Source organism: Schistocerca cancellata, chromosome 3 (genome assembly GCF_023864275.1).
Source record: "Schistocerca cancellata isolate TAMUIC-IGC-003103 chromosome 3, iqSchCanc2.1, whole genome shotgun sequence".
Taxonomy (NCBI): Eukaryota; Metazoa; Arthropoda; class Insecta; order Orthoptera; family Acrididae; genus Schistocerca; species Schistocerca cancellata.
Window position 1 is genome coordinate 596,860,112 of NC_064628.1, and position 26,838 is coordinate 596,886,949.

General features: G+C 42.8%; 1 protein-coding gene across 1 annotated transcript in view; it reads left to right on the forward strand.

Annotated features, from left to right (window-relative positions):
* Positions 1-26,838, forward strand: part of LOC126176454 (dynein axonemal intermediate chain 2) — a 178,043-nt gene that overhangs the window by 68,181 nt on the left and 83,024 nt on the right. Inside the window, exons 2-4 of the mRNA XM_049923611.1 lie at positions 437-598; positions 672-933; positions 25,669-25,922. Coding sequence (XP_049779568.1) covers positions 437-598; positions 672-933; positions 25,669-25,922 — 678 coding nt within the window. The remainder of the gene's footprint in view (positions 1-436; positions 599-671; positions 934-25,668; positions 25,923-26,838) is intronic.

The following is a 26,838-nucleotide window of genomic DNA, read 5'->3' on the forward strand; positions in this document are numbered from 1 at the left end:
CACCTCAGTAATATCACAGGAATGGATCAAGCTTTTACTGCCTCTCACAGTAAGTCCTCCAACGCCTGCCCGCAATATTTTCCAATGTACTGTAACTGGAAAGACACCTGTGCGCACTAAGTAAGGGTATCTCGCATACCACGGTACTGCTTACTCCAATCAACTCCTCATAGCATGACATCTGATGCGTCCAGGGACAATGAGCCCCTTTTGGAATTCCATCACTTAAGTCCTCCTCCATGTGCTATACACGAAGAACGGGAGAGGCGTGCACTGTGCAATATTCGCAGACACTCTGAGCACTAATGTACGTCTTCCCAGAAGCTGCCTTCCGATCTGCCTCATTTCACGACATCTACAAGTACCAGAAATTACAAATAGTTTCGATTCCTCAGATAACCAATTTTTGCGTGCTGAAAGTTCAAATTTTTTTCAGGTGAACACTGTTCGTGCGGAATACGACCAGCATGGAATGAACCATATAGAGGGAGGATGGCCTCGTGATGTCAATCCAGCAGATTCAGAGCAGACCATGAGATTCAGAAAGAAAGTGGAGAAGGACGAAATGTACATTCATACCGTTCTTCAGCTGTCCCATGTAGGTAATTCGACAACTGTTCTGTACATTCATACAAGTTAAACAAACCATTAACTAGTATATCATTTTTCAGGCAATGGAGCACTGTATATTGCAGAATAATGCAGTAAACATCTACGAAACGTATTTTTCTGGAGACGAACCCGCATCAATAGTAGAAAAATCTTCTGCGAGGACTGTTAATGTCTACAGAGACTTTTGTAAACCAAAACGACCAGTGACCCACATAGCCTGGTCACCTGACGGGGGATCCCATCTTGCAGTAACTCACTGTAACTTGGAATTCCAAAGGACTCCACATGATATTAGTAACTTCTCTTATATCTGGGAAATAGGTAATAACACATATGTCAAGTATACTTCCAACAACACTGATTATAATTAGTGCAACTACAGATAAATATTGAAACTTCCTGGCAGATTAAAACTGTTTGCCGGACCGAGACCCGAGCTCGGGACCTTTGCCTTTCGCGGGCAAGTGCTCTACTAACTGAGCTACCCAAACACGACTCACCCCCCCCCCCCCCGTCCTCACAGCTTTACTTCTGCCAGTACCTCGTCTCCTACCTTCCAAACTTAACAGAAGCTCTCCTGCGAACCTTGCAGAACTAGCACTCCTGAAAGAAAGGATATTGCGGAGACATGGCATAGCCACAGCCTGGGGGATGTTTCCAGAATGAGATTTTCACTCTGCAGCGGAGTGTGCGCTGATATGAAACTCCCTGGCAGATTAAAACTGTGTGCCGGACCGAGACTCGAACTCGGGAGACAAGATATTGGCAGAAGTAAAGCTGTGAGGACGGGGTGTGAGTCGTGCTTGGGTAGCTCAGTTGGTAGAGCATTTGCCCGCGAAAGGGAAAGGTCCCAAGTTCGAGTCTCGGTCCGGCACACAGTTTTAATCTGCCAGGAAGTTTCATATCAGCGCACACTCCGCTGCAGAGAGAAAATCTCATTCTACAGATAAATATTGCATGCAATTGTGACATGAAAGTAAAGAAATTTCCAGCGGTAAATATGTTATAATTTGTGAAACATTTCTTGCAAAACAGAAGTTAACTGATGACACGAAACGGCATATTGCATTTGGATCTAATTGTAAAACACTAAGCACAGGTGAATTAAACGCAAATAGAAAAGGTGGTGCTGGCTATCAAAAAATTACATGTATTTCACCTGATCACGGTGACAAGCTACTAATTTCGCTCTTTGCTACCTGATCAACTTACTGTAGTTGAGTCAGGGTGAAGTTAATCAAATGGCTCTGAGCACTATGGGACTTAACTTCTGAGGTCATCAGTCCCCTAGAACTTAGAACTATTTAAACCTAACTAACCTAAGGACATCACACACATCCATGCCCGAGGCAGGATTCGAACCTGCGACCGTAGCGGTCGCGCGGTTCCAGACTGTAACGCCTAGAACCGCTCGGCCACCCCGGCCGGCGTTAAGTTAATCCCTGGCAGTTGCAGTGATCTGGGCGCAGCAGCTTCACGTGCCCACGTCAACCAGTCAAGTAATGCGATTTTATTTATGTCTCTACGGCAACGCTTCACTGTTGTCAGAGCTGTACCGACAACTGCTGTTCTCGTCAGCAGCTGTTTGCGCTTCGCAGTTGAAAGCTGGCATTAGCGCTGTTAACTGTCATGGACGATCGTAAGCCGACTCGACTATAGCGCAACGACTACTATAGTAGGCGCCGCTTCTGAGCAACTAATATTAAGAGATACACTAGGGCCAACCACCCGACACGTCATCGTCGACTCCGAATCAGGTCATGATTACCAGTTTAGTAAGCAAGGGACTATCTGTTTTTTTCTCAATGAAAACATTAGGGTCTCGTCTCGCTGTTACACGTGCCTGAAAGAAATAGGTGTTGATTTTTACATAACATTGAGCCGGAAAAGTACCCTGTAACCTTAGACGGCGAATAACGAAACACTACTCAGTGACAATAAAATTCAGTACACCGTAAGGCTGTATTTTTCGGATGGTCGATACTTCCACTGCCCATATGCACCATGTCAAAGTGAGCATTACGGAAGGACTGCCTTACCGCTCCCTGCTTCGCCCCTCCCGTAGTGCTCGCGAGAAAATGTTCAGGGTCTCGGCTCCTTGTTATGATCAGGAGGTGGCTCGATGCATAAATCAGCACCTGACGGTCTGCAAATTGGTAGTTGGCTATAGCATGTGCCCAAAGCTATAAGGGTGGTTTGATAAGTCTGCTAAATTTCCGTGGAGGAATAGAACATTTTTGTTGCGCCTTCAAGGGTGGTAAGTTGGATAATTCCAAGGATTATATAAAGGATTTCAACAACGTACAGCCTACAGTTCATGCTGGCAGCTGTCAGAATTAGTGTGTGTCGACAGAGAAAATGAAAAAAAGTACGAGTTTCATGCTGTTAGTAAACATTTTCATTTGAAGGGTTGGACTGCCACAAACGTCAACACAGAACTGTGTTAACTGTGTTCATTTTACGCGGACTCTACACCATCATTGAAGATTATTTACTTTTCGATTGAAGAATTTAAACGTGGTCGGACAAGCACAGAAGATGAAGCGCGCTCTGGCCGTCCAACTGAGGCCACCACAAAGGACACTACTGACAAAATCCGTGATATGGTAATGCAAGACCGCCGAACAGAAATTTGTGAGATTGTAGGCATCTCAACTGAACTAGCGCATAATATTCTGCATGGAAAATTGGCTATAAAGTAGCTGTACATGAGGTGGGTTCCACGATTGCTCACAGTCGACCAAAAGCGCATCCGGTACAACATTTTAACACAATGTCTGGCGATGATAAATGGCCATCCACAAGACCCTTTGCACCGATTTGTGGCTATTTGTGAAACCTGGATCCATCATTACAAGCCTGAGTCTAAAGGGCAGTCAAAAAATGACCGAAGAAGGCAAAGACCATTTTGTCAGCTAGTAAGGTGGTGCCCACTGTTTTTTTGGATTCCAAAGGACTAATCCTCACAAATTACCTTGAAAAAGAGAGAACGATAACTGGACCCTATTATGCTTCTTCATTGTTGGATCATTTGAAACCTCCATTGGTTGAAAAAAGACCAAGGCTGGAAGCAAAAAAGGACACTTCTAGCTGAATAACGCACCATCCCACGCATCAGCGATAATAATGGCGAAAGTGCATGAACTGGGCTTTGAATTGGTTCCTGATCCACCCCATTCACCAGATTTAGCCCCAAGTAACTTCTGTTGCCTAACTTGAAACTTTGGCATTCTGGGAAGAAATTTTCGTCAAATGGGGAAGTGAGAATGAAGTCAACGATTATTTTACAATGTTTTCAGAAAGGCTTTTCAACAGAAAATGCTATATACGCTTTCACTGATCAAATATTAAATGCTCTGAATAACCGGACATCACTCATTGGTATTTTTTGTGACCTCTCAAAGGCATTTGATTGTGTAAATCGTGGAATTCTCTCAGATAAGCTAAATCATTATGGTTTGAGGGGGGCAGTGCACACATGATTTAATTCATACTTAACTGGAAGAATGCAGAAAGCTGAAATAAGTGGTTCATGTAATGTTAAAACAACAGCTGATTCCTCCAACTGGGGGGGGGGGGGGCTATCAAGTACGGGGTCCCACAGGGTTCAGTCTTAGGTCCTTTACTGTTCTTGATATACATTAATGACTTACCATTCCACATTGATGAAGATGCAAAGTTAGTTCTTTTTGCTGATGATACAAGTATAGTAATAACATCCAAAAACCAAGAACTAAGTGATGTAATTGTAAATGATGTTTTTCACAACATTATTAAGTGGTTCTCAGCAAACGGACTCTTTAAATTTGGATAAAACACAGTATATACAGTTCTGTACAGTATGGCACAACTCGAGTAATAAATATAGACTTCTAACAGAAGTCTGTAGCTAAGGTAGAATTTTCAAAATTTTTAGGTGTGTCCATTGATGAGAGGTTAAACTGGAAGCAACACATTGATGGTCTGCTGAAACGTATGAGTTCAGCTACGTATGCAATTAGGGTTACTGCAAATTTTGGTGATAAGAATCTCAGTTAATTAACTTACTATGCCTACTTTCATTCACTGCTTTCGTATGGCATCATATTCTGGGGTAATTCATCGTTGAGTAGAAAAGTATTCATTGCTCAAAAACGTGTAATCAGAATAATTGCTGGAGCCCACCCACGGTCATCCTGCAGACATCTATTTAAGGATCTAGGGATCCTCACAGTAACCTCACAGTATATATATTCACTTATGAAATTTGTTGTTAATAATCCAACACAGTTCAAAAGTAATAGCAGTGTGCATAGCTACAACACCAGGAGAAATGATGATCTTCACTATGCAGGGTTAAATCTGACTTTGGCACAGAAAGGGGTAAATTATGCTGCCACAAAAGTCTTTGGTCACCTACCAAACAGCTTCAAAAGCCTGACAGAGAGCCAACCAACATTTAAAAATAAATTAAAAGAATTTCTAGATAACAACTCCTTCTACCCATTGGCTGAATTTTTAAATATAAATTAAGGGAGGAAAAAAAACCTTAAATATTAGTGTCATGCAATATTTTGTGCAATGTACAGACATATTTTATTAACCTGACACGTTCCACATCATTAGGAAGTCTCGTATTCATGATCTATGCAGCAAGTAGTAATCTAATCTAACCTATGCCTTCGATAGGATGAACAAACTGGAGGATCTCTGGACCAACACTTTGGTCCTATTTTTAGATGGGTTATAGACTCCGTGTCAATCTGAGAGTACTTCTGCTAGCCACAAAAGAGTCTAAATTCCACGTGGTGATCCCAACTACGCTCTAGGCCCGCATCCACAGTCTTCGACATCAGAAAAAGTTGGGGATGTCGAAAATGAAGACTTTGGCCAGGCTTGAGGCATTTACAATGACAACAAACATGCATACAGGTCTGCCAAATATGTGTGCTAAACCAGTTTGAACTGGTATGACATTACTCCCCATGGTCTCCTGCCAGTCAGCCATGAGACTGTGCGCATATTCACTTTGCAGGCCATGGGCTATGTAACTACTTGTGTGAAAGCTCCCTCTAGCTTTCCATACACTGCTCAGGACTCATCAGTTGCTAAGCCTTCCGCGAGACATGCATATACACAGACATACAGAAAACAGAGCAAACGCTCTCCGAATGTGGAGATGACTGGATACAGTCGAGTACAGTACTATATTATGCCTCCCGATCAGTGCATTTGGGCTAGGTGTTGGCAGCTGTACTACATTTGCATGCAATTTTAGAACACAGAAAGAGATGTTATGTCATGACCGCATGGATACATCTGACGTAAAATCGACAGAGTTGCGAAAAATGGCGAGGGAATAGGTATAAATTTATCCAATATACACGGAAATGCGGGGAAATCGAGGAAGTGGTGGTTAGTGTTTAACGTCCGGTCGACAACAAGGTCATGAGAGACGGAGCGCAAGCTCGGGTTAGGGAAGGATTGGGAAGGAAATCGGCCGTGCCCTTTCAAGGGAACCATCCCGGCATTTGCCTGAAACGATTTAGGGAAATCACGGAAAACCTAAATCAGGATGGCTGGAGACGGGATTGAACCGTCGTCCTCCCGAATGCGAGTCCAGTGTAAATTGAGGAAGTACTTGCGTATCTTCTGGTTCGTTAGTGCGCGTTAGTACACGTTAGTGCACGTTAATGTATGTGACATTTTGTCTAGAGAAATAAAAAGAAAAACTCAAATTTAACATTGTAAATATACACTCCTGGAAATTGAAATAAGAACACCGTGAATTCATTGTCCCAGGAAGGGGAAACTTTATTGACACATTCCTGGGGTCAGATACATCACATGATCACACTGACAGAACCACAGGCACATAGACACAGGCAACAGAGCATGCACAATGTCGGCACTAGTACAGTGTATATCCACCTTTCGCAGCAATGCAGGCTGCTATTCTCCCATGGAGACGATCGTAGAGATGCTGGATGTGGAACGGCTTGCCATGCCATTTCCACCTGGCATCTCAGTTGGACCAGCGTTCGTGCTGGACGTGCAGACCGCGTGAGACGACGCTTCATCCAGTCCCAAACATGCTCAATGGGGGACAGATCCGGAGATCTTGCCGGCCAGGGTAGTTGACTTACACCTTCTAGAGCACGTTGGGTGGCACGGGATACATGCGGACGTGCATTGTCCTGTTGGAACAGCAAGTTCCCTTGCCGGTCTAGGAATGGTAGAACGATGGGTTCGATGACGGTTTGGATGTACCGTGCACTATTCAGTGTCCCCTCGACGATCACCAGTGGTGTACGGCCAGTGTAGGAGATCGCTCCCCACACGATGATGCCGGGTGTTGGCCCTGTGTGCCTCGGTCGTATGCGCCCGATTGTGGCGCTCACCTGCACGGCGCCAAACACGCATACGACCATCATTGGCACCAAGGCAGAAGCGACTCTCATCGCTGAAGACGACACGTCTCCATTCGTCCCTCCATTCACGCCTGTCGCGACACCACTGGAGGCGGACTGCACGATGTTGGGGCGTGAGCGGAAGACGGCCTAACGGTGTGCGGGACCGTAGCCCAGCTTCATGGAGACGGTTGCGAATGGTCCTCGCCGATACCCCAGGAGCAACAGTGTCCCTAATTTTCTGGGAAGTGGCGGTGCGGTCCCCTACGGCACTGCGTAGGATCCTACGGTCTTGGCGTGCATCCGTGCGTCGCTGCGGTCCGGTCCCAGGTCGACGGGCACGTGCACCTTCCGCCGACCACTGGCGACAACATCGATGTACTGTGGAGACCTCACGCCCCACGTGTTGAGCAATTCGGCGGTACGTCCACCCGGCCTCCCGCATGCCCACTATACGCCCTCGCTCAAAGTCCGCCAACTGCACATACGGTTCACGTCCACGCTGTCGCGGCATGCTACCAGTGTTAAAGACTGCGATGGAGCTCCGTATGCCACGGCAAACTGGCTGACACTGACGGCGGCGGTGCACAAATGCTGCGCAGCTAGCGCCATTCGACGGCCAACACCGCGGTTCCTGGTGTGTCCGCTGTGCCGTGCGTGTGATCATTGTTTGTACAGCCCTCTCGCAGTGTCCGGAGCAAGTATGGTGGGTCTGACACACCGGTGTCAATGTGTTCTTTTTTCCATTTCCAGGAGTGTATTTATTTATTCAGTGTGACTAGGTATAAATTGACCGAATATTCAACGAAATGCTGGGGAAATTGAGGAAGTACTTGCATATCTTCTGGTTCGCGCCGAACAATTTGAACATGGAAAGAAGTATGCAGCAAGAAGAGGAATCCGATAAAATGTCGACATCGAAACGAGGGGAATCAGAGAGGCAGTCAATTTTGTTTCCGTCGAGGCACATTATACTGTATGTCTATTTAGGTACCAGTGATACACGCTAGTTGACTACTATATTTGATGCTTTCCAGGAGAACAGAGAACAATTCGCCTCTAAACTTATTTGCATCTGCGTTAAAGGATAACAGAGAGAGGATGGGGTGATCGATTGAGATAGAGCTGTAACGAGGTACGATTTAATGGCTGACTGAGGCATTCTAGAAAAGGAGAAGTTGCTGCAGGTCAATTTTTTTCCAGAGTTCTGTCCGTGTGACATAGCCTTCGTTCTACTCGTATAGAGCCACGTGTTCTGTATGTGGTTTAAGGCACTGTCTACTTGCGATCGTTAACGGTAAACCTGTCGATCATCAGAGGACTTCCATCTCATGCGTGATGAAATTGACACAGTCCTCTAAACGAACTTTGATTTATGCGATGTACTCCATCCCCCCTGTCGCATCTTGGGTGTAAAATCGAGACTTCAGAGTCATAACTAAGTTAGCGATAGGAGCTTGTGAGGCGCTGCAATTCCCGTGTACACATTTGCCCTACAGATGTGCTTTTTACAGAGTTAGTGACGAAATGACTTGTAATTTTTACATGTAAGACGCTGCTGCTATGTGTTTATCTGTTTCCTTGTAGGATGTATCCTCCGCTACTAACGATCATTTTATATAGGCCTGATGCAGTCATCGTATAATTTCTGAACCGTGATCGGATTGAACGTCTCGGGAAAGCTATATTGTGCTCGTATCACGCAGAGAAAGTGTTTTATGGAAGTAGTTTTTTCGTTTTACAGTTCGATAACATAGTTTAACGCAGAGAAACAATGAAGAAGGAAGTATGTCATGCGCTTGAAATATATTTCTCACAATGAAATATTAGCAATGCTACAATCCATACGACTGATACGTCGGAAACGTAGGCGATCTAACATCATAGTCCGTTTTAAGTGCAGAACGTTGTAGCCTTAGGATTGTGTGTGTTTATGTTCTCTCTTATTAATACCTTCCAGGTACCGATCCTAGACTCTAGAACAATACTTTAGAGTTGATAGCTTGGTTGATATACGTAAAAATGCGTCGAACTCCATCTGTCTGGAGCTCCATCGCATAAAAATTATTCTTTTCTTGTTAACTGTCTTACTTACACTTTGAAATCTGTTACCATACATCGATAAGGAGTGCTAAGCTCCTCGACATGGATGCATCTTGAGATGGGTGAGGACTCGGAAAGCTTGATTTATTCACGAGACGTGGAGTGTAGCGGTCTTCTTCTGGTCGCTAATGGTGCTGCAGGGCGGTTTGGTCAATGACAGTGTGTGGAGGGTCATTCACTCTCTAATTTTACCCTAAGACTGCGAGAATGCTCTGTGACTCCCATATGCAGCGAGATAGATTGTAAATTAAGCACTATACTCGAGGTAATAGAAATATGAGGAGGGCTGTCTGGTATACATTGACGATTTATTTGCTCGAGAATTAACACTGAATGGACGTACTACACAGTCATCTATCCATGTTCACAATGATATTCGCAAAGTGAAGAGGGGCTGGTTTAGCTATGATATTGAAATTGGGGAAACTTGCTATAACATGAGTGGCCGGTGTTGAATTAATTGTAAAATTCTTCGCGGTATCAAATGTGATGTTTATTATTAGTGTACATCGATGGTGTCTTTTTCATACTATTCGTGCACTGGTTACCACATGCTGGATGGGCAGCAACTTCTGGGGGGGGGGGGGGGATGCTAGTGGCGAAACAGTGATTGCATACATGAGTTCAATGTGAGGAATCAGTTGAAAGGGAACGCAGAGTCGTCAGCTATACGGCCAGCGTGAGAGACGAGTCTAAATGTAGAGCTCCTGAATCAACTTCGGGCTGTAGTTTGGTGACCTACGCCAACGCAGTAAAACTGTTACAGTTTGCCTATGTTGTAAATGTCTTTTATTTAAAATGATCCAGTGTTATGCTATCTGCCATAAGTATATGATTTACACCATGCGAGGTCTAGTTTCCTGCGAGAGGTCGTGGATAAGAACTTCTCAATGTGAGTTTATAATCTGGCCCAGGTTTTGAAGTCATGACAGAAAAAGGGAAATGTTTGACATTGTACAAAGGCGTGTTATAAAACATTGTGTGAACTAGGATCAGAGGGAGTGTCTCTTGTGACTTAGTATAGTCTATGGGATTATTCGCCTAGATTATAGGTGATCAAAGTTTAAAGTGGCGTCTGCGGTGACTGTATATTTAATAGGTGGCAGTAGCAGTAGCAGTTTGAGGTGATGGACTTGGTAAATGGTTAGGAATGCGTGGATGGCTGCACCCTGCGGTATTCTGGGGGAGCATTGCGAAATCTCTTTCTCCACGCTTGGGCGCCACCACAGCTCTGTGTAATTGCGTCAGCATCGGTGTCTAGGTGACTTATATATGGGATGAAGTTAGTAGAAGTTCTATAGTTCGTAATTTTTCTCTGTTGTGGGTAGAGAATAAGGATGACAGCATGTTGGGCTGATTGATTTGAATGGACGCGGATCTGTAGTACTTGTATGTAGTTTGAGGACGTAGCCCATTGCGCGCTTTTCCGTCGAATAGCCAAAACACGGCCCTGTTGCACCAACTAAGGTCGTTCTGTTTCTACATGGGATGCAGAAGGTGGTGGATCTGTCTTTCTCTGACTTCTGCTCAGTTACAACGTAAAATGGAAAGATCACATGCGCGAAGCTGTAGAAATGGGCGCTGCTGCAAGATGCGAAGGGGGTGGCTAGGTTAGAGAAGATTGTTCAGTTGACTGCTTTCTGCACATTTCGCGCTTCTATTTAATTGAGAGAAGATCGATTGTGGTGTGTGCATGTGGTACGGCGAAGATAGGTTCTCTAGGCATGGGAAAGACTTTAGTTGGCTTGTAAATTATGGGGGTGATTTGGAATGTGTTAGATCACCGACATCGGTATTAGAGAGTGGAAATATCATTTTTCATATGTTTGTTTCTAATTGATGAGTGGTTTACTGTACGCTGCATCTGGGTAAAGTTTTGGGTTTGTAGAGAAATAATTTTTATTCTACATCTTGGGAATTATGTTGCGCTATCGAACGGTAGGATGCTGCCTAGTGCTTGATATAGAGAAGTATAATATTATTGTGAACAAAGTGAAACTAAGTGTGTTCTTGTAATCACACAGTCTGGAGAGGCCTGTGAAAAGTAAGCACGTTCGGAGCAGAAGCAGTGACGTGTTTGTGCTGAGGGGAATCGATCTCGAATGTGCAGACTTCTAACATCGACTTCGGTCCATTGAGGATGCTCTCATGTAAAAGGGATGATTTTGTATGGCGCTGAATGGCACGTCTGTAGAAAGAAAGCTAGACATGGGAAAGACCTTAGTTGCCTTGTAAATTATAGGGATGATTTGGAAACTGTTACACGGCCGACTTCAGTATTCGTGAGTGGAAACTATCTAACGCGTTTGTGTCGAGGGGAAACGATCTCGAATTTGCAGAAGAGTTCAGACATAGACTTCGATCCGCTGAGGTTGCTCTGATGTAAAAGGAATTATTTTGCATGGCGTCGAATGTCATGTCCGTAGAAAGAAAGAAAAGGCTGATGGTGCTTCCCTAGGACTGGTTAGAATGGTGACAGCCAGTGTGAGTGTAGGCATAGTAAAAATTTTTCAGGTACTGTACAGATATAAAAGATAACTGCACTGTTTGTGTAAAATGTTTATACAGGGTGGCCCAAAAAGGATGGTCACATTTTAAATAACTATAACTCCATCAGTTTTACAAATTAATTTTATTCAATTACGTAACTAAATGCTCCCAGGCACCCAATTACAAGAACTAACCACAAAAAATCATGTACGGAAAATGACTTCCGGAAGATGGTGTCCTTCCTCGGTGATGCATTCCACAAGTCTTTCCTCGAAATTTTCCATCACTTTCACTACTGTTTCTTCTTGAATTGCCATAATTTCCGCACTGATTGCCTCCTTCAGATCAATTAAGTTTCGGGGCTTCTGTACGTAGACTTTTGACTTTAGGTATCCCCAAAGAAAAAAATCACAGGCTGAGAGGTCAGGTGATCTCGCGGGCCAGTGGACATCTCCAAAACGCGAGATGATGTGGTGGGGGAACATCCGCCTTAAAACACACATGGAGTCATTGGCTGTGTGGGCCGTGGCCCCGTCCTTTTGAAACCAAATTCGATCTCGATTTACATGTAACTCTCGCAGTTTCGGCACCAAAAAGCTACGTAGCATGTTAACGTAACGTTTCGAGTTCACTGTGACTGTAGCGTTGTTCTCCTCAAAAAAGTAAGGACCAACAATCCCCAATCTTGAAATTCCACACCAGACTGTTACCTTAGCACTATGAAGAGGCTTTTGGTGCAATTCTCTGGGATTATCTGCTGCCCAATACCGGCAGTTTTGTTTATTGACATAGCCGTCTAAATGGAAATGGGCTTCATCTGACATAAGAAGCACAACATCATTATTAGAGTACAAAATGTCAAGCATTGATTCACAAAATCGTCTTCGCTGCTCAAAATCACGATCATACAGCTTTTGCGTGATCATAATTTTGTATGGGTGAAACTGTAACTCACGGCTTAAAATACGCTGCAACGAACTACGGCTGAGGCCTAAAGTTTGAGCACGACGCCTAGTGGAACGACGCGGGCTTTGCAGCACTGGCGCTCTAACATCATCAATGTTCTGTGGAGTAACTGCCGTACGTGTACGCCCTGTAGATTTACCACTTTTGACAGACCCTGTTGTCCAGAATGCAGTCACCCAACGTGATATGGATCTGCGATCTGGAATGGGTCCATCACGCGCTACACCAAAACGTTGTCGAAACAATCGTTGCACAGTAATAAACGATTCATCATTTCTGAAAAACTGTTCCACAGCAAAAACACGATGCTCGACCGTCCACTGCGCCATCTCGTGGCAAACTGGGTGTAATGGCCGACTTGCAGACGGCTGGCAGTGGTCCCCCCTCCTCACCTTTCAATGGTACTACGCAGTTCAAATCCGACCATCCTTTTTGGGCCACCCAGTATATTGTATTGTAAAGTTAGTGTGCCTTGTGTTATTGCCTGACTAGAGAGGATGACTGTGTGTCCTACAGTAAGAGTCTTTGTGTATTTGACGATATGTATGGTAGTTTGTATGATTTAATTGTCAGTGCAATATGGCGATCTGTGCAAAATAACCGCTGAAAGTCTGGTCTGCAGAAGGAAAAAAAGGCAGACAGTGTTTCGATATTGGAGGTATCAGTAATTCAGCGGGTAAATTCGATAAGAGTGAATATTAATGCTCGATTGATTGACATCCTTTGTGCTGGGATATAGGAGCCTCTACATAGCATTGAGGACGTTTGCGTATGTTGAGAGCAGGAAGGGTATCACTTTAGGTGCGTTGGGACGAGTGAATTGGATGTTATTTTCGTAAACAGGTTCTGTTAGTATAAGAATTTCCGTGCATACAAGCTGAGACATGTAGAAAGCGAACGTTAACTATTTCTGGGAGACTATACAATTGCCGAGAGGTCGACTTGGCTCTTATTTTTTTACAAAGCCTCGTGACGTAAGAATAACATTGGGAACGGTGTTAGATGGCGAGTCGAGTCGCTTCACAGACGTTTCGCGGCGAGGCGAGAGCCACGCTGGGGCGTGTACGCACGGCTGAACACGACTCGTATGTTCTGTTAAGGCGCGTTTACACTGAGTTCGCCACATTCATTGTTCACAACATTGTTCGCATCATTGTTCGTGGCTAGTAATGGACTACCCATGTTCGCAACATGTTGGCAACATGTTCGCAACACAAAATCAATGTTTCACGGCTGTGTCGGTAGAGACCAAAGAAACGTTGTTCGTGGCCCGCTACCACTACATTCCACTACGCAGCGTTAGTGTTCGTTTGCTCTGGGTGAGTGTTCTGGTGTTTGTTTTGCTGGAGTGTAGTGGTGCGTTTATTTCATGTCCCTTCATTTTTATTTGAAATGGAGTGATCACGAGACAAAATCTTCCAGCTGATGTCGCTCTATGAGGCAGAGGAGTGCCCGTGGAATGTACGTTGCGCAGGTTACAAAAATAGTAAAATCAAACATGATTCATTACAAAAAGTTGCTGCGGCGCATGGCACTAGCAGCAGTGACGTGGACAAAAAATTAAATCTCTCTTGTCTCAGCACGGACGAGAGAAACGAAAAATAGAGGAAAGTAAAAAATGTGGGTGTGGTACTGACACACTTTACGAAACGAAGTGGTTTGGATTTAAATATTTACGTTTCCTGGATGATATGGAACTATTTGAGATATGGCTGGCTTTGATAGGAGTCTCCTGATGCCAGAAAATGAAGAGTAACAGCAAGTCTTTGGTTCACAGGGATTGCTTTTCTGAAATTTGTGACTTTCTTTGAAACAACTGGTCCTATAATATTAACAACTTTTCAAAATCTGACGGCGACATCCTACTGAAGTTCCGAAAGCCAGAACCGTCTTCCAAATTCAGCTCACAAAGCATGTCATTCCCGCCACGTCTTCTATAGTATATTTTGGTCCACCGACGACGACTACATCGTTTTCTTCGTCTGTTTACTTCGTTAAGTATTATGAATGCAGCACCAAATGTCATTAACTCTTCCTCTTCACTGGATATGGCGTATCTCTTGATGTGAATACACAAAGTAACCTATCAGTTCCCCGCAGCAGACTATGCGAATACGTAGAAATGTTGGTCGCTAGTGTAAACGGGAATGCGAACAACGAACAATGTTGCCAACATGTTGAGGGAACAAGTTGCACACAATGTTCCGAACAAAAACATGTTCTGAGCTCAATGTAAACGCGCCTTTAGATGGAAGCAGCCTGTGCTATTCTGCCATCCGCAGTAAAGACGTGTGTTGTCCAGATGTGTCTCACGTATGGAGGCTGCGCCTTGGAATTCTTTGACGTCGGTATAACGGAACATGTCTAGACATAACTTTCACCTGCGCCAGCCGTGTCGACCGCATGCGCGCGCGGCCCGGCTTGGAGGGTCTTCGCTCTGTAAGTTAAGTCTTCGCTCCTGTCCGATTGCGTCATTATCGGCGTCTAGGTGAACACGTATTGCAATAGGAATTTCTCTAGTGTCAAGTATGAAAAGGAATGTATCCAAGTCATCCCTTTGGGCAACTGTGTGTGGTTTGACAGCTGATGGCTGGATCACTTGGCGGGGCTGTCGGTAGCCTCCTATGGCCTCTAGTGGACAGGGGCGGTGTCTGCATATATTGGTCGCGTGTCTGTTGCATTATTTTGCTAGTAGGTCTGTATGCTGTGTTATGCGTTATTTGGACAATTTACGAGTACTGAGCATGTCTACACATCACTGTGCTGCATTGTTTAGGAGGACTCTGAATGTCTGTACCTAAATTATTTGGGTAAATTAGGTGTTGTTTGCGTGTCTGCAGAGATTTATTTAGGAGTAGCTTAAAGATCTGTGGCCTGTGTGGGGTGACCCCAATCATGTGTTTTGTATCAGTGTGATAAATATACCCATACCTAAATAAAATGTTCCAAAATAAATAGAATGCACTCCTTCCTTACTCTCCCCAGCAGCCCAGCACAGCCCGAATCATTTTCGCGCCATTTTCCCCCTTCATACTACCATCTGGGATTAGGTCATAGGAAGGATGACAGTACCGTCTGGTGTAGTAATGTATATTACGCCAGTTGGACACTAAATCTCGTGGTGGAGACACTGCCTACAAAATAAAGACTTGTGTCCAGAGCAATTTTCCCACCATTTGGCTCCATTATCTTGGATGACGTCATGCGCTGTGCACGTTAGTACACGTTAGTGCACGATAGTACACGTTAGCCCTCCTACATGGGTCGGTAAGGTGACGTGGCGTTCGGTTGAGGATCGTGGTAAACGCGTTAACTATTTCCTTCAAAGTCCAGATGGGCGTGGCATTCGCGAAAATTCATTCCAACTCCACAGTAACACACTGTGGTGTCAATATGAACTAGGCCTCATGGTGAACACAATGTATGCCGTCATCTCGAATAACGGTACTTGCGACATGACCTGACGGCACGATAGCGCCCTCTGGCGGTGGCGATGTGTACTAAATGGTTCAAATGGCTCTGAGCACTATGGGACTTAACATCTGTGGTCATCAGTCCCCTAGAACTTAGAACTACTTAAACCTAACTAACCTAAGAACATCACACACATCCATGCCCGAAGCAGGATTCGAACCTGCGACTGTAGCGGTCACGCGGTTCCAGACTCAAGCGCCTAGAACCGCACAGCCACACTGGCCGGCGCGATGTGTACTAAGTCAGTTGGAGTCTGGAGTTCTTGGTGAATACACCAGGTGTCGCCATCTTGGATTACGTCACAGATGAGAGCGCCCTCTGTTGGTGGCGATGTGTAATAAGTCAATTGGAGTTCTGACCTTGAGGTGAACACAACTGCATGGAATTGTTTAAATAAAGAGTTATATCCAAGTACTTTTCCCACGAATCCTTAGGAGGAGGTGGCGGTCTGGAGGAGGTCTGACGACTGAGTACAAGTGTCTTTTCTTTCCTGACATTTTCTTAGCTTAGTGGAGATATGGGAATTGAATTTTGTTTACAGCCAAAATTAAAACTTGGTGCCAGTTTGTAAGAAGAGGTGGCGGTCGGGTGACTTAGGTTAGTGGAGGTAGGCCAAGTGAGCTATTTTCCCACGATTTTCTTTGCTTAGTAGAGATAACAATGGTCTGATGCACTATTCTGATGGAATTAAAACTTGGCGCCAGTCATAGAAGGAGGTGGCAGTCAGATAACTTAGGTTAGTACAAGTGACCTATCTTCCCACAATTTTATTAGGTTGGTAGGAAACGCCAAGTGAGCTTTGTTTAAAGCAAAAATTCAGACTTGGCGCCCATTCGTAGGAGGAAGTGGCAGTCGGTTGATTTAGGTTAGTGGAGGTAGGTAAAGTGAGCTATCTTCCAGCGATTTTCTTTGTTTAATAGAGATGACAGGGGTGTGGTGCATTATCCTGTTGGAAGTTGAACTTCACACCATTTTTCTGGAGGGGGGCGTGACACTTGAGGAGGGGGGCCGCATTTGAGGAGGTTCTTATATAGCATTATCCACTGCCACCAGAACTGCGGATGCAAAAAAAAAAAAGGATCGCAGATGTAAGTGTGGGTGACAAGTCGTCATCACAAGTACTTAAAACCCTACATACACTAGCAGGTCCTGAACTTCTGGCTGATATATCTTTATGTGATATTACGGCTTCAAAAACTTCCAGCCAACATCCGTGCTGTCATTGCAGCACAAATACACTTACCATTGCAAGTCTTATCAAGAAAGGCGCACACATCACTAACGGCTGAAGTGAAGGTTCTGCATGTACAAAAATCAACAACAGCCCCTGAACGTGTGTGGTTTCGGAAGCTGATGTCACTGACCCCGGAACACCCATAAATGCCTGTCACCAGCAGCACCATGGAGTAGCTGGCAGCACAAGTGGCAAAACACAACCTACAAGTAACTACATACCAACAGCAGCTACGAAGTTGGAAGAAAAGAAGCAGAAAAATGCCACTCCACAAGGCTCGCCAGAGTGCTGGTACCGCAGGTATTTCAGCAACTCTGCCCATCAATGTACTCAGCCCTACAACTACACAAAATTCAATGTTAATGTTCATCAGTAGCAGCATAGGCTCTCAGATTAGAGAAGATGCGCAAACACCACATTATTTGCAGTCAGCCAGTCACACCAATTGTTCATCCACAATCACTCATCAGGTGAAGAGTTCCTGATTGACACTGGTTCAGAAGTCAGTGTTGATCCAAGAAGGACCAGTGACATACTGGTGGCCAATACCAGAATCCGTACCTAGTTGTTTCACAGAGGAAGATTGCACTGTAGTTCCTTCTCTAGATTGTCGCACAGATGACAAAATGGTAGATATCGAAATAGACGACAGAGGGATAGATAAACAATTAAAATCGCTCAAAAGAGGAAAGGCCTCTGGACCTGATGGGGTACCAGTTCAATTTTACACAGAGTACGCGAAGGAACTTGCCCCCCTTCTTGCAGCGGTGTACCGTAGGTCTCTAGAAGAGCGTAGCGTTCCAAAGGATTGGAAAAGGGCACAGGTCATCCCCGTTTTCAAGAAGGGACGTCGAACAGATGTGCAGAACTATAGACCTATATCTCTAACGTCGATCAGTTGCAGAATTTTGGAACACGTATTGTGTTCGAGTATAATGACTTTTCTGGAGACTAGAAATCTACTCTGTAGGAATCAGCATGGGTTTCGAAAAAGACGGTCATGTGAAACCCAGCTCGCGCTATTCGTCCACGAGACTCAGAGGGCCATAGACACGGGTTCACAGGTAGATGTCGTGTTTCTTGACTTCCGCAAGGCGTTCGATACAGTTCCCCACAGTCGTTTAATGAACAAAGTAAGAGCATATGGACTATCAGACCAATTGTGTGATTGGATTGAGGAGTTCCTAGATAACAGGACGCAGCACGTTATTCTCAATGGAGAGAAGTCTTCCGAAGTAAGAGTGATTTCAGGTGTGCCGCAGGGGAGTGTCATAGGACCGTTGCTATTCACAATATACATAAATGACCTGGTGGATGACATCGGAAGTTCACTGAGGCTTTTTGCAGATGATGCTGTGGTGTACCGAGAGGTTGTAACAATGGAAAATTGTACTGAAATGCAGGAGGATCTGCAGCGAATTGACGCATGGTGCAGGGAATGGCAATTGAATCTCAATGTAGACAAGTGTAATGTGCTGAGAATATACAGAAAGATAGATCCTTTATCATTTAGCTACAAAATAGCAGGTCAGCAACTGGAAGCAGTTAATACCATAAATTATCTGGGAGTACGCATTAGGAGTGATTTAAAATGGAATGATCATATAATGTTGATCGTCGGTAAAGCAGATGCCAGACTGAGATTCATTGGAAGAATCCTAAGGAAATGCAATCCGAAAACAAAGGAAGTAGGTTACAGTACGCTTGTTCGCCCACTGCTTGAATACTGCTCAGCAGTGTGGGATCCGTACCAGATAGGGTTGATAGAAGAGATAGAGAAGATCCAACGGAGAGCAGCGCGCTTCGTTACAGGATCATTTAGTAATCGCGAAAGCGTTACGGAGATGATAGATAAACTCCAGTGGAAGACTCTGCAGGAGAGACGCTCAGTAGCTCGGTACGGGCTTTTATTGAAGTTTCGAGAACATACCTTCGCCGAAGAGTCAAGCAGTATATTGCTCCCTCCTACGTATATCTCGTGAAGAGACCATGAGGATAAAATCAGAGAGATTAGAGCCCACACAGAGGCATACCAACAATCCTTCTTTTTACGAACAATACGAGACTGGAATAGAAGGGAGAACCGATAGAGGTACTGAAGGTACCCTCCGCCACACACCGTCAGGTGGCTTGCGGAGTATGGATGTAGATGTAGATGTAGATATGGTAAAAAGCAGTTAGCATTACACTTGGGTTCAAACTTCCTCCTGACGTAGACTTTTGCTGATGGGAAGATTTTTTAAAATTTTAGCAAAAAAGTTGCTATTTATTTAACAGCTGAATATTATCAGGCTTTGCCCATTTTCATAAGCCACATAATTTGTATTTATCACATTTTTTGTGTGGACAGTTCTATTTATGTCATCACACTCATGGTAGCTTTCCCTAATAGGTGCAGGGATCATGCTAATAACAGAGACATTATGTTGGTATGACGACAATATTAGTATTGGGACAAGGGGGGCACCAGGTCACTCTACATTGTTGCCAGATGTATCTGAGATGGTGATGATGACGTCATCCAAGATGGCGTCGTGTAGACTTGGCAACAGTGCATGACTCATCCAAGATGGTGGCCATGACGTCATTCAAGATGGTGGAACTATGATGTCACAGATCTTGTGCTGTGATTGGCTGACATGAGCAACCAGAACAACCGCCACGGTAATTTCTACACTGTATTTGTCGTGTTTGTACTCGTGTATTACAAAATTATACATTTTAAGTGCTAAATTGTAAACAAACACTCAGCTGCATTGTACATTGCTCTGTTAAAATTGCGTGCATACCCTTGCCTATATTCACACAGTTTTTGTTTTTGAGTCGTGTTTACATCACGTCTTGGCGCACTAAGTTCCCACACTTTTATCCCAACCACATGTTCCAAAATTTGACCTGATATATTGCACACTGAACTCGTATTGTTTTCGAACTCGCGCTACTCTTGTGTTATTCGCAAGAACGTAAAACTCATTATACCCATGCATAATGCATTCATAAAAATGAACTTGCTAATAACGCACCTAACCCGCAGTCAGCAAGGAAGGTAACTAAACTAACGTGACATTTTTCGCATGTTTTGTCCTCTGTTCGTGAAAGTCTCGATAGGTGGTGATACTTCGTTTCGTTTTCTAGTGCACTTTGGTGATACTCTTGCAAACTGATGCCAACGGTGGACAGAATAATAATGGCACAAACAAAAAAACTGTCGAACATTATCACAACAATAATACCAAACGTCGATAAACGACGCTTCAAAGCGCAACAGAGCTACACAGAGACAGGGATTCGATAGCGAAGACTCAACATCTCTGTTCATTCCCTTATGATGTAAGCAGTGGAACATGAAAATTATCTGCAGGTTGGTAGCACACTCTTAAGGGGTACTGGGACGCCAACCCTTTCTCTGCTGAGCCTGCTGTTAAGCACTGTTGGCGTCTGCGGTTATATTACATCCAAACATGTAAGGGGCTGTTCCCTTACAATTTCCTTCACCTTATTTACGTATAATACAATACTGGCAGAATTCCTCCAGTACAATTAACCTTTGTGGATGGCAGCACTAACAACAGCATTGACACTGCATTGCAGTAGCAGAGATAGTGGGAATGAAGATACTTGATCTATCGTATCTCGAATAGAACGACCTCCTCCATGTCAGACAGCACGGAATCTAAAAACATCGATAATGTGAGATCCCACCAGCTACTTTTTATCATGTGACATTCTGAAAGCCATGGATCTACGCAATTAGATAGTTTCAGTACTTCTAGATTTCCAAAAAGCGTTTGACCCTTTACCACACCAACGTTTATTATCAAAAGTACCATCGTATGGGATATCAAGAGAAATTTATGACGGGACTGGAATTTTTAGGTAGGGAGGTCACAGCATTCTACCTTGGTTGGAGAGACATCGACAGATGGAGAAGTAACTTTGGATATACCCCAGGGAAGTGAGCTGGGACGTTCACTGTTCATGTTGCATATTAATCTTGCACACAATATAAATAGCAATCTCAGACTTTTCACAGATGATGCCGTTATCAAAGTGAAGCACTGTCTCAAAAACATTTCAAATGTATTCAGTCAGATCTTGATAAAGTTTCAAAGTGGTGCGAAGACTGACAACTTACTTGAAATGTTCAAAAATTTAGAATAGTGTATTTCACAAAATGAAAAAATTAATGCACTACGACTAAAATATCAATGAGTCACGGCTGAAATCGGTCAACTGATACAAATACCTGTGCTCAACATTTTCTACAGATAAAAGTGGAACGACCATGTAGACCCAATCATAGGTAAATAGACCCAATCATAGGTAAAGGAAGTTGCAGACTTTGGTTTGTTGGTAGAACACCAATGAAATGTTATTAGTCTACAAATGGGACTGCTTACAAATCACTCATGTGGATGTAGATGTACGATAACTCAGATGCAGGTTGCTGACAATAAAACTGAAGCTGGCTTGGCAGTGGCAATAAACATTTCATTGTCCTCTATTCCATGTAGTCTAACATCTTAAGCTTTATACTAGCAATGCAAAAAATCTATCTTGTAATATCATTATATTGAAGTCTTAAACTCTTCCACAAGTTTATACACTTAAATATTAACACTAAAAATAATAATAAAATAGTATATATCTTTCTTTTAGTTCTGCCAAGTTTCAATGTTTAATAGATTTTTTTATGTTTTATTTGTAATCAGAAACGTTTTGTTCATCTAAAAAATCATTACATAGCGTACGCATATCACTTAGAAACATTTTTTGATGCGCTTCACACAGAAAGTTTTTGTTTTCATGATTTTACTTCTTGGACGCTTTGCGCATCTTCCCTTCTTGTTTCCAAGGCGGTTAGAATATAGGGAAATGTCCTTATGCTGGACAAGTGAAACGTGCCTCCGCCATATTGGTGAGTCGTAGTGAGATCTTTGTATTGCAGAACTGCTCTCCAGCCTCACTGGAACAGGAATAAAACGTTCGTCTGTTTTGCTGCGATGTACACCAGTTTGACGATTGAGAACTGGCGTTAAAAATTAAGTTTTCAACTGGCTGATGATCAGTATACACACAAAAAAGAATATTGTTTCAGAGTACATACAGGTACTCAGTATGGAATGTCAGTTCAATGCATTAACGTCAAGAGGGTATGCCTAAAACAGGTTTTTAATGGAAAAACAGAGTTCTAACACTCACCAAGATGGCGGACAGGTCTCAACTGACGTCTGTGCTGAACATAGATAACGCTAATTCCCATTTCTTGTTTCTTTCATCATCCACATTTCTATTTGCAAGCTCAGGTCTTCTTATGAAGGTCCTTGGTTTCCATCTTCTTGTGTTGTCTTCTTGACCACTTCCTGTTTGATGGATTTGGGTGGTTATCTCGACGCTGCTGTCTTGTGTGTAGCTTATCGTATTAGCTGTACTCTTAGTTCTCATAGTATAAACATTCTGACCATATTATTGGTCTCATTATTTCTGTTAAATATTATTTGAGCATTTATTCCGGATATATTCAGGACCAGGAAAAATACTGGACAGGATCAGAGTCTTGTTTTTCTCGACATTGAGCAGATGGTACACATTTCATCCAATGTATCGATTCCTGTTTTTGTTGAATTGTACACTGTGAAATATCGGCGTTCTTTTTCTCTCCTGTGCTGTCATTTGTTTTACTATCGGAGTGCACGGATGAAAGAAGAAACACTTTTTTTTGTATTTTGGCGCATACAAGATGACTGTCAAATCCTTTTGAAATCCAAATAAGATACTGTTTACTTTACGTTGCTTGACATTCACAAATTCAGGAGAAAGTACAATTTTATTTTTGTAAACAGTTCGAACCAAAGTATGTTTCTTCTTTAGCAGCTCCGTAGACCAAGTTGCAGCTAGTAAACCAGTTGCCTGCCATTATACAGGATGTCCGGGTTAAATGTATAATAATATAAAATGTAATAACTTGGGACGTAATTGAGAAGCTTCTTGGCGATTTGCTTTTTGAAGTATGGTAACTCAAAATGTTTTATATATTTGCTTGCGGCAGTTGGTACAGCGTGCGTATGCACGTAACTGCTTTGTTCATTTAAACGCGCATGAGTAGCCATATGGACTCTACAGCGTGAAGTCCCATAGTGCTCAGATCCATTTGAACCATTTTGAACTATACAGCGGATGACGTTCCGTGTGCTGTTTTCTCTCGGAGATACGGTCTATTAAAATGGTGACGTAACCGTTCAACAAGATGGCTCAGAATGCCATTTTGCAAACATTGTGAGGAATTTAGTCCATCGATTGCTTTGCCACCTAGAAGACCGTATATTAAGCCACTTGATTTTTTCTGTGGGGGTTTATCAAGAACGAAGTGTATCGTACACCAGTTAGATATCTACCAGATCTGCGCCAGCGCATTCGTGTAGCTATCGCAGATGTTAAACCTGCAGTGCTGCAAAACAGTTGGACAGAAGTGGAATAGAGATTGGATGCTTGTTGCGCCACTAATGGTGTGCATATCTACTTGTATTTGTGTAAAAAATCATTTTGAGTTACCATACTTGTAGAAACATGCCATCAATAAATATTTCAGTTACTTCTCAAGTTATTACATTTTATATTATTGTAGGTTTGATCTGGACACCCTGTCTTATAGCCAGTTCCATCAATTGTCTTGCTCAGGTGAATTACCACATCTTGCAGCGAGTTTAAAGCTTTGTGTGCCTGCGTAGCTGTTTTACCACATATATCTCCATGGCAAGAAAGTAGCAATTCCTGGGATCTCAGAGCATTAGAATTTTCAGATCATGCTTCGATCGCTTGCATGGTATACAGCGAAAACTACACTTTCGCCTCGAAGCGACTAACTGTTCATCCACTGTTGTATATTCAGACACTGTGTAGTTCTTGTTACAGTTCGCCTGGAACAGTTCAAATATTCCCCTAATTGATGAAAGTTTATCTGCTTTCTTTCTCTCTTGCTTACAAATGGTTCAAATAGCTCTAAGCACTATGGGATTTGACATCGGAGGTCATCAGTCCCCTAGAATTTAGAACTACTTAAACCTAACTAACCTAACGACATCACACACGTCCATGCCCGAGGCAGGATTCGAACATGCGACCGTAGCGGTCGCGCGGTTCCAGACTGAAGCGCCTAGAACCGCTCGGCCACTCCGGCCGGCTCTTGCTTACAATGAATGTCATTAGACTATAGGCAGTTTGAACAGGAACTGGCACAAACTCATCATAGTGTGAAACATCTCAATTCCAAAGTCATTTGCGCGATACGTCGTGTAGGTTCACATGCGCAGAGCGGTAAAAATAAACAAAAATAAGTATCCTAACAGAAGCCTTAATTTCAGTCACATCAGCCTCTTTAGAATTTTGTTTCTGGGCAAAATTGACCGAAATGCTTCTAATGTTCACGTTAGTATATCCACATATTTCTTCGAACATACCTTCATCAAAAAATAAAAGAAGGTACTGTAAGCTCGATTTCGCAGTTCAGGCTGCATTTCTCGCATCTGGTACACGAAAAGTAGTATTTTGAGGTCGTGTCCCTACCTTTCTTGGTTGACGCTTCTACTTCCGTTCTGTTGTTTTTTTTTCCAAGTAGAAATTGTTATTTTCAAAACTTATTTCAAATTATCACCATCTGTCACGGTATCAGTTTAATGTTCCTGTTATTCGGATTCATCAGATGATTCTGAATCTGATTTACGTTTCTTCTGCTTCAACTTCTTCAAGTAATTTCTATATTTGTCTTTCGTTTCCTTTATATGTACACATACTGTACACCCCTGAGTTGTTACCATACAGTGATTCCAAGATTTTTATTTCACTTTGGAAAGCAGTTAGAATAAAGGCACTAGACAAATATGGGTTCACTTAATACAATGTGAAATGCGACAACAATGAAACGGTTGTAACACTAAAAAAACTGACATTTGGCACTATTTTGATTCATTTTATGTTAGGACTGGCGTTTTTGGCAATTACACAATTTAGTGTATTCTAATTTAATTATTTACATAACTGTTGTAGACAACTATGAAAATTTAAGTTAATAATATGAGCACCACCACAGAAGGGCTAATACGTATTCACAAAGAAATTGTTTACAGGAAATGGTGATAACCCCATAGATTCATAGAGCCAATATCAAAAACTGATAGGATTATACATTCTGTATTAATTGTTATAAAATTCGATCATAAGCAAATACTTTTCCACAAACTATAAACAGATCAGCTAAATTTAATCTGAAATTGCGAATAGTAACAATCTGCCGAAACATCTATTAACTGTAAATGAAAGACAAAATTTTGAAGATAGAACCCTAGATGTGGAATAAATAGGTCCATTTAAAATGCAATATTTTTGTTTCTGTTTGTGTTTTAGAAAATCCAAACAAACCACAGTTAATCATGAAGCCTTCAGTACCGCTTGTGTGCCTTCAGTACAATCCAAAGGACCCTCACGGTCTTGTTAGTGGCTTGTATAGTGGCCAAGTGGCAATATGGGACGTCCGTAGAGGTTCCATTCCAGCGGAAACAAGTCTGTTGGAGGCGAGTCACAGGGATCCTGTCCACAATGTGCTGTGGCTTAATTCTAAAACAGGGACAGAGTTTTTCTCTTCTGCAACAGATGGTCAGGTTTGTACATCTATCAATTTTTCATGTATGCTGTGGTGTGTTATTACTTTTAATATCATGCAGAATTTATAAATGCGTTTCGCACTTTTTAAAAAATGGGCTATATTGTTAACAAGTTTGCTTACCAAATCTTACGTTACGCTCAAAATACGGAAATGAGCTACTCATATGAACCCTGATCAGAGGTATACCCATCTGCTGCTCTTATACCCATCTACTGTTCGCTTTTCACAACAAAATTTTGGTACCATCAGTAGCCACACGTTCAATTTTATAAAATTATTCCTTGTAAATGGAATTGGATTATTATATTTTTATTTTACTCTAAATTCAACACAACAACCAAGGAATATTAAGGTTTAAAATCCCACTGATTTTGCCATCAGAGACAGAGGAATGGTTCAAATTGCACAGGGATGCAACAGGAAATCAGTCATTGTCTTTCTGAAGCAATTATTGAGCATTGCCATAAGTGATTTACTCAAGCCAAGAAAAGCTAAACATGAGTGGTGGGATGGAGATTTGAACCCAGCACTTCCAGAACGCAAGTCTAGTGCATTGAATACTTTACCGTCCCACTTGTTTTCAGATCCTACACTTTGCTACTTGCCTAGATGCCTTCACTTTCATGGAAAGTATACTGGCGTTAACCAATACTTATTTTCCCACTTTTTCTGTTTGTCTCTCTTCTTTTTCAACCATCTTCTTCTCCTTTTTCTTTATTTTACGTCTAGTTTGGGTGTTTTACACTTATTTCACCTGTAAATAATATTTTTACAAAACTGAAAAATAATTCTAAGAAAATTTGCGCCGAGTTTCTTTTACATGTAATGAGTATGTGCACTCATGTAATAAATGACAACCAAACAAATAGCAAGATGAGACATTGGCCGTATTTCCATTTTCAATTAATCTT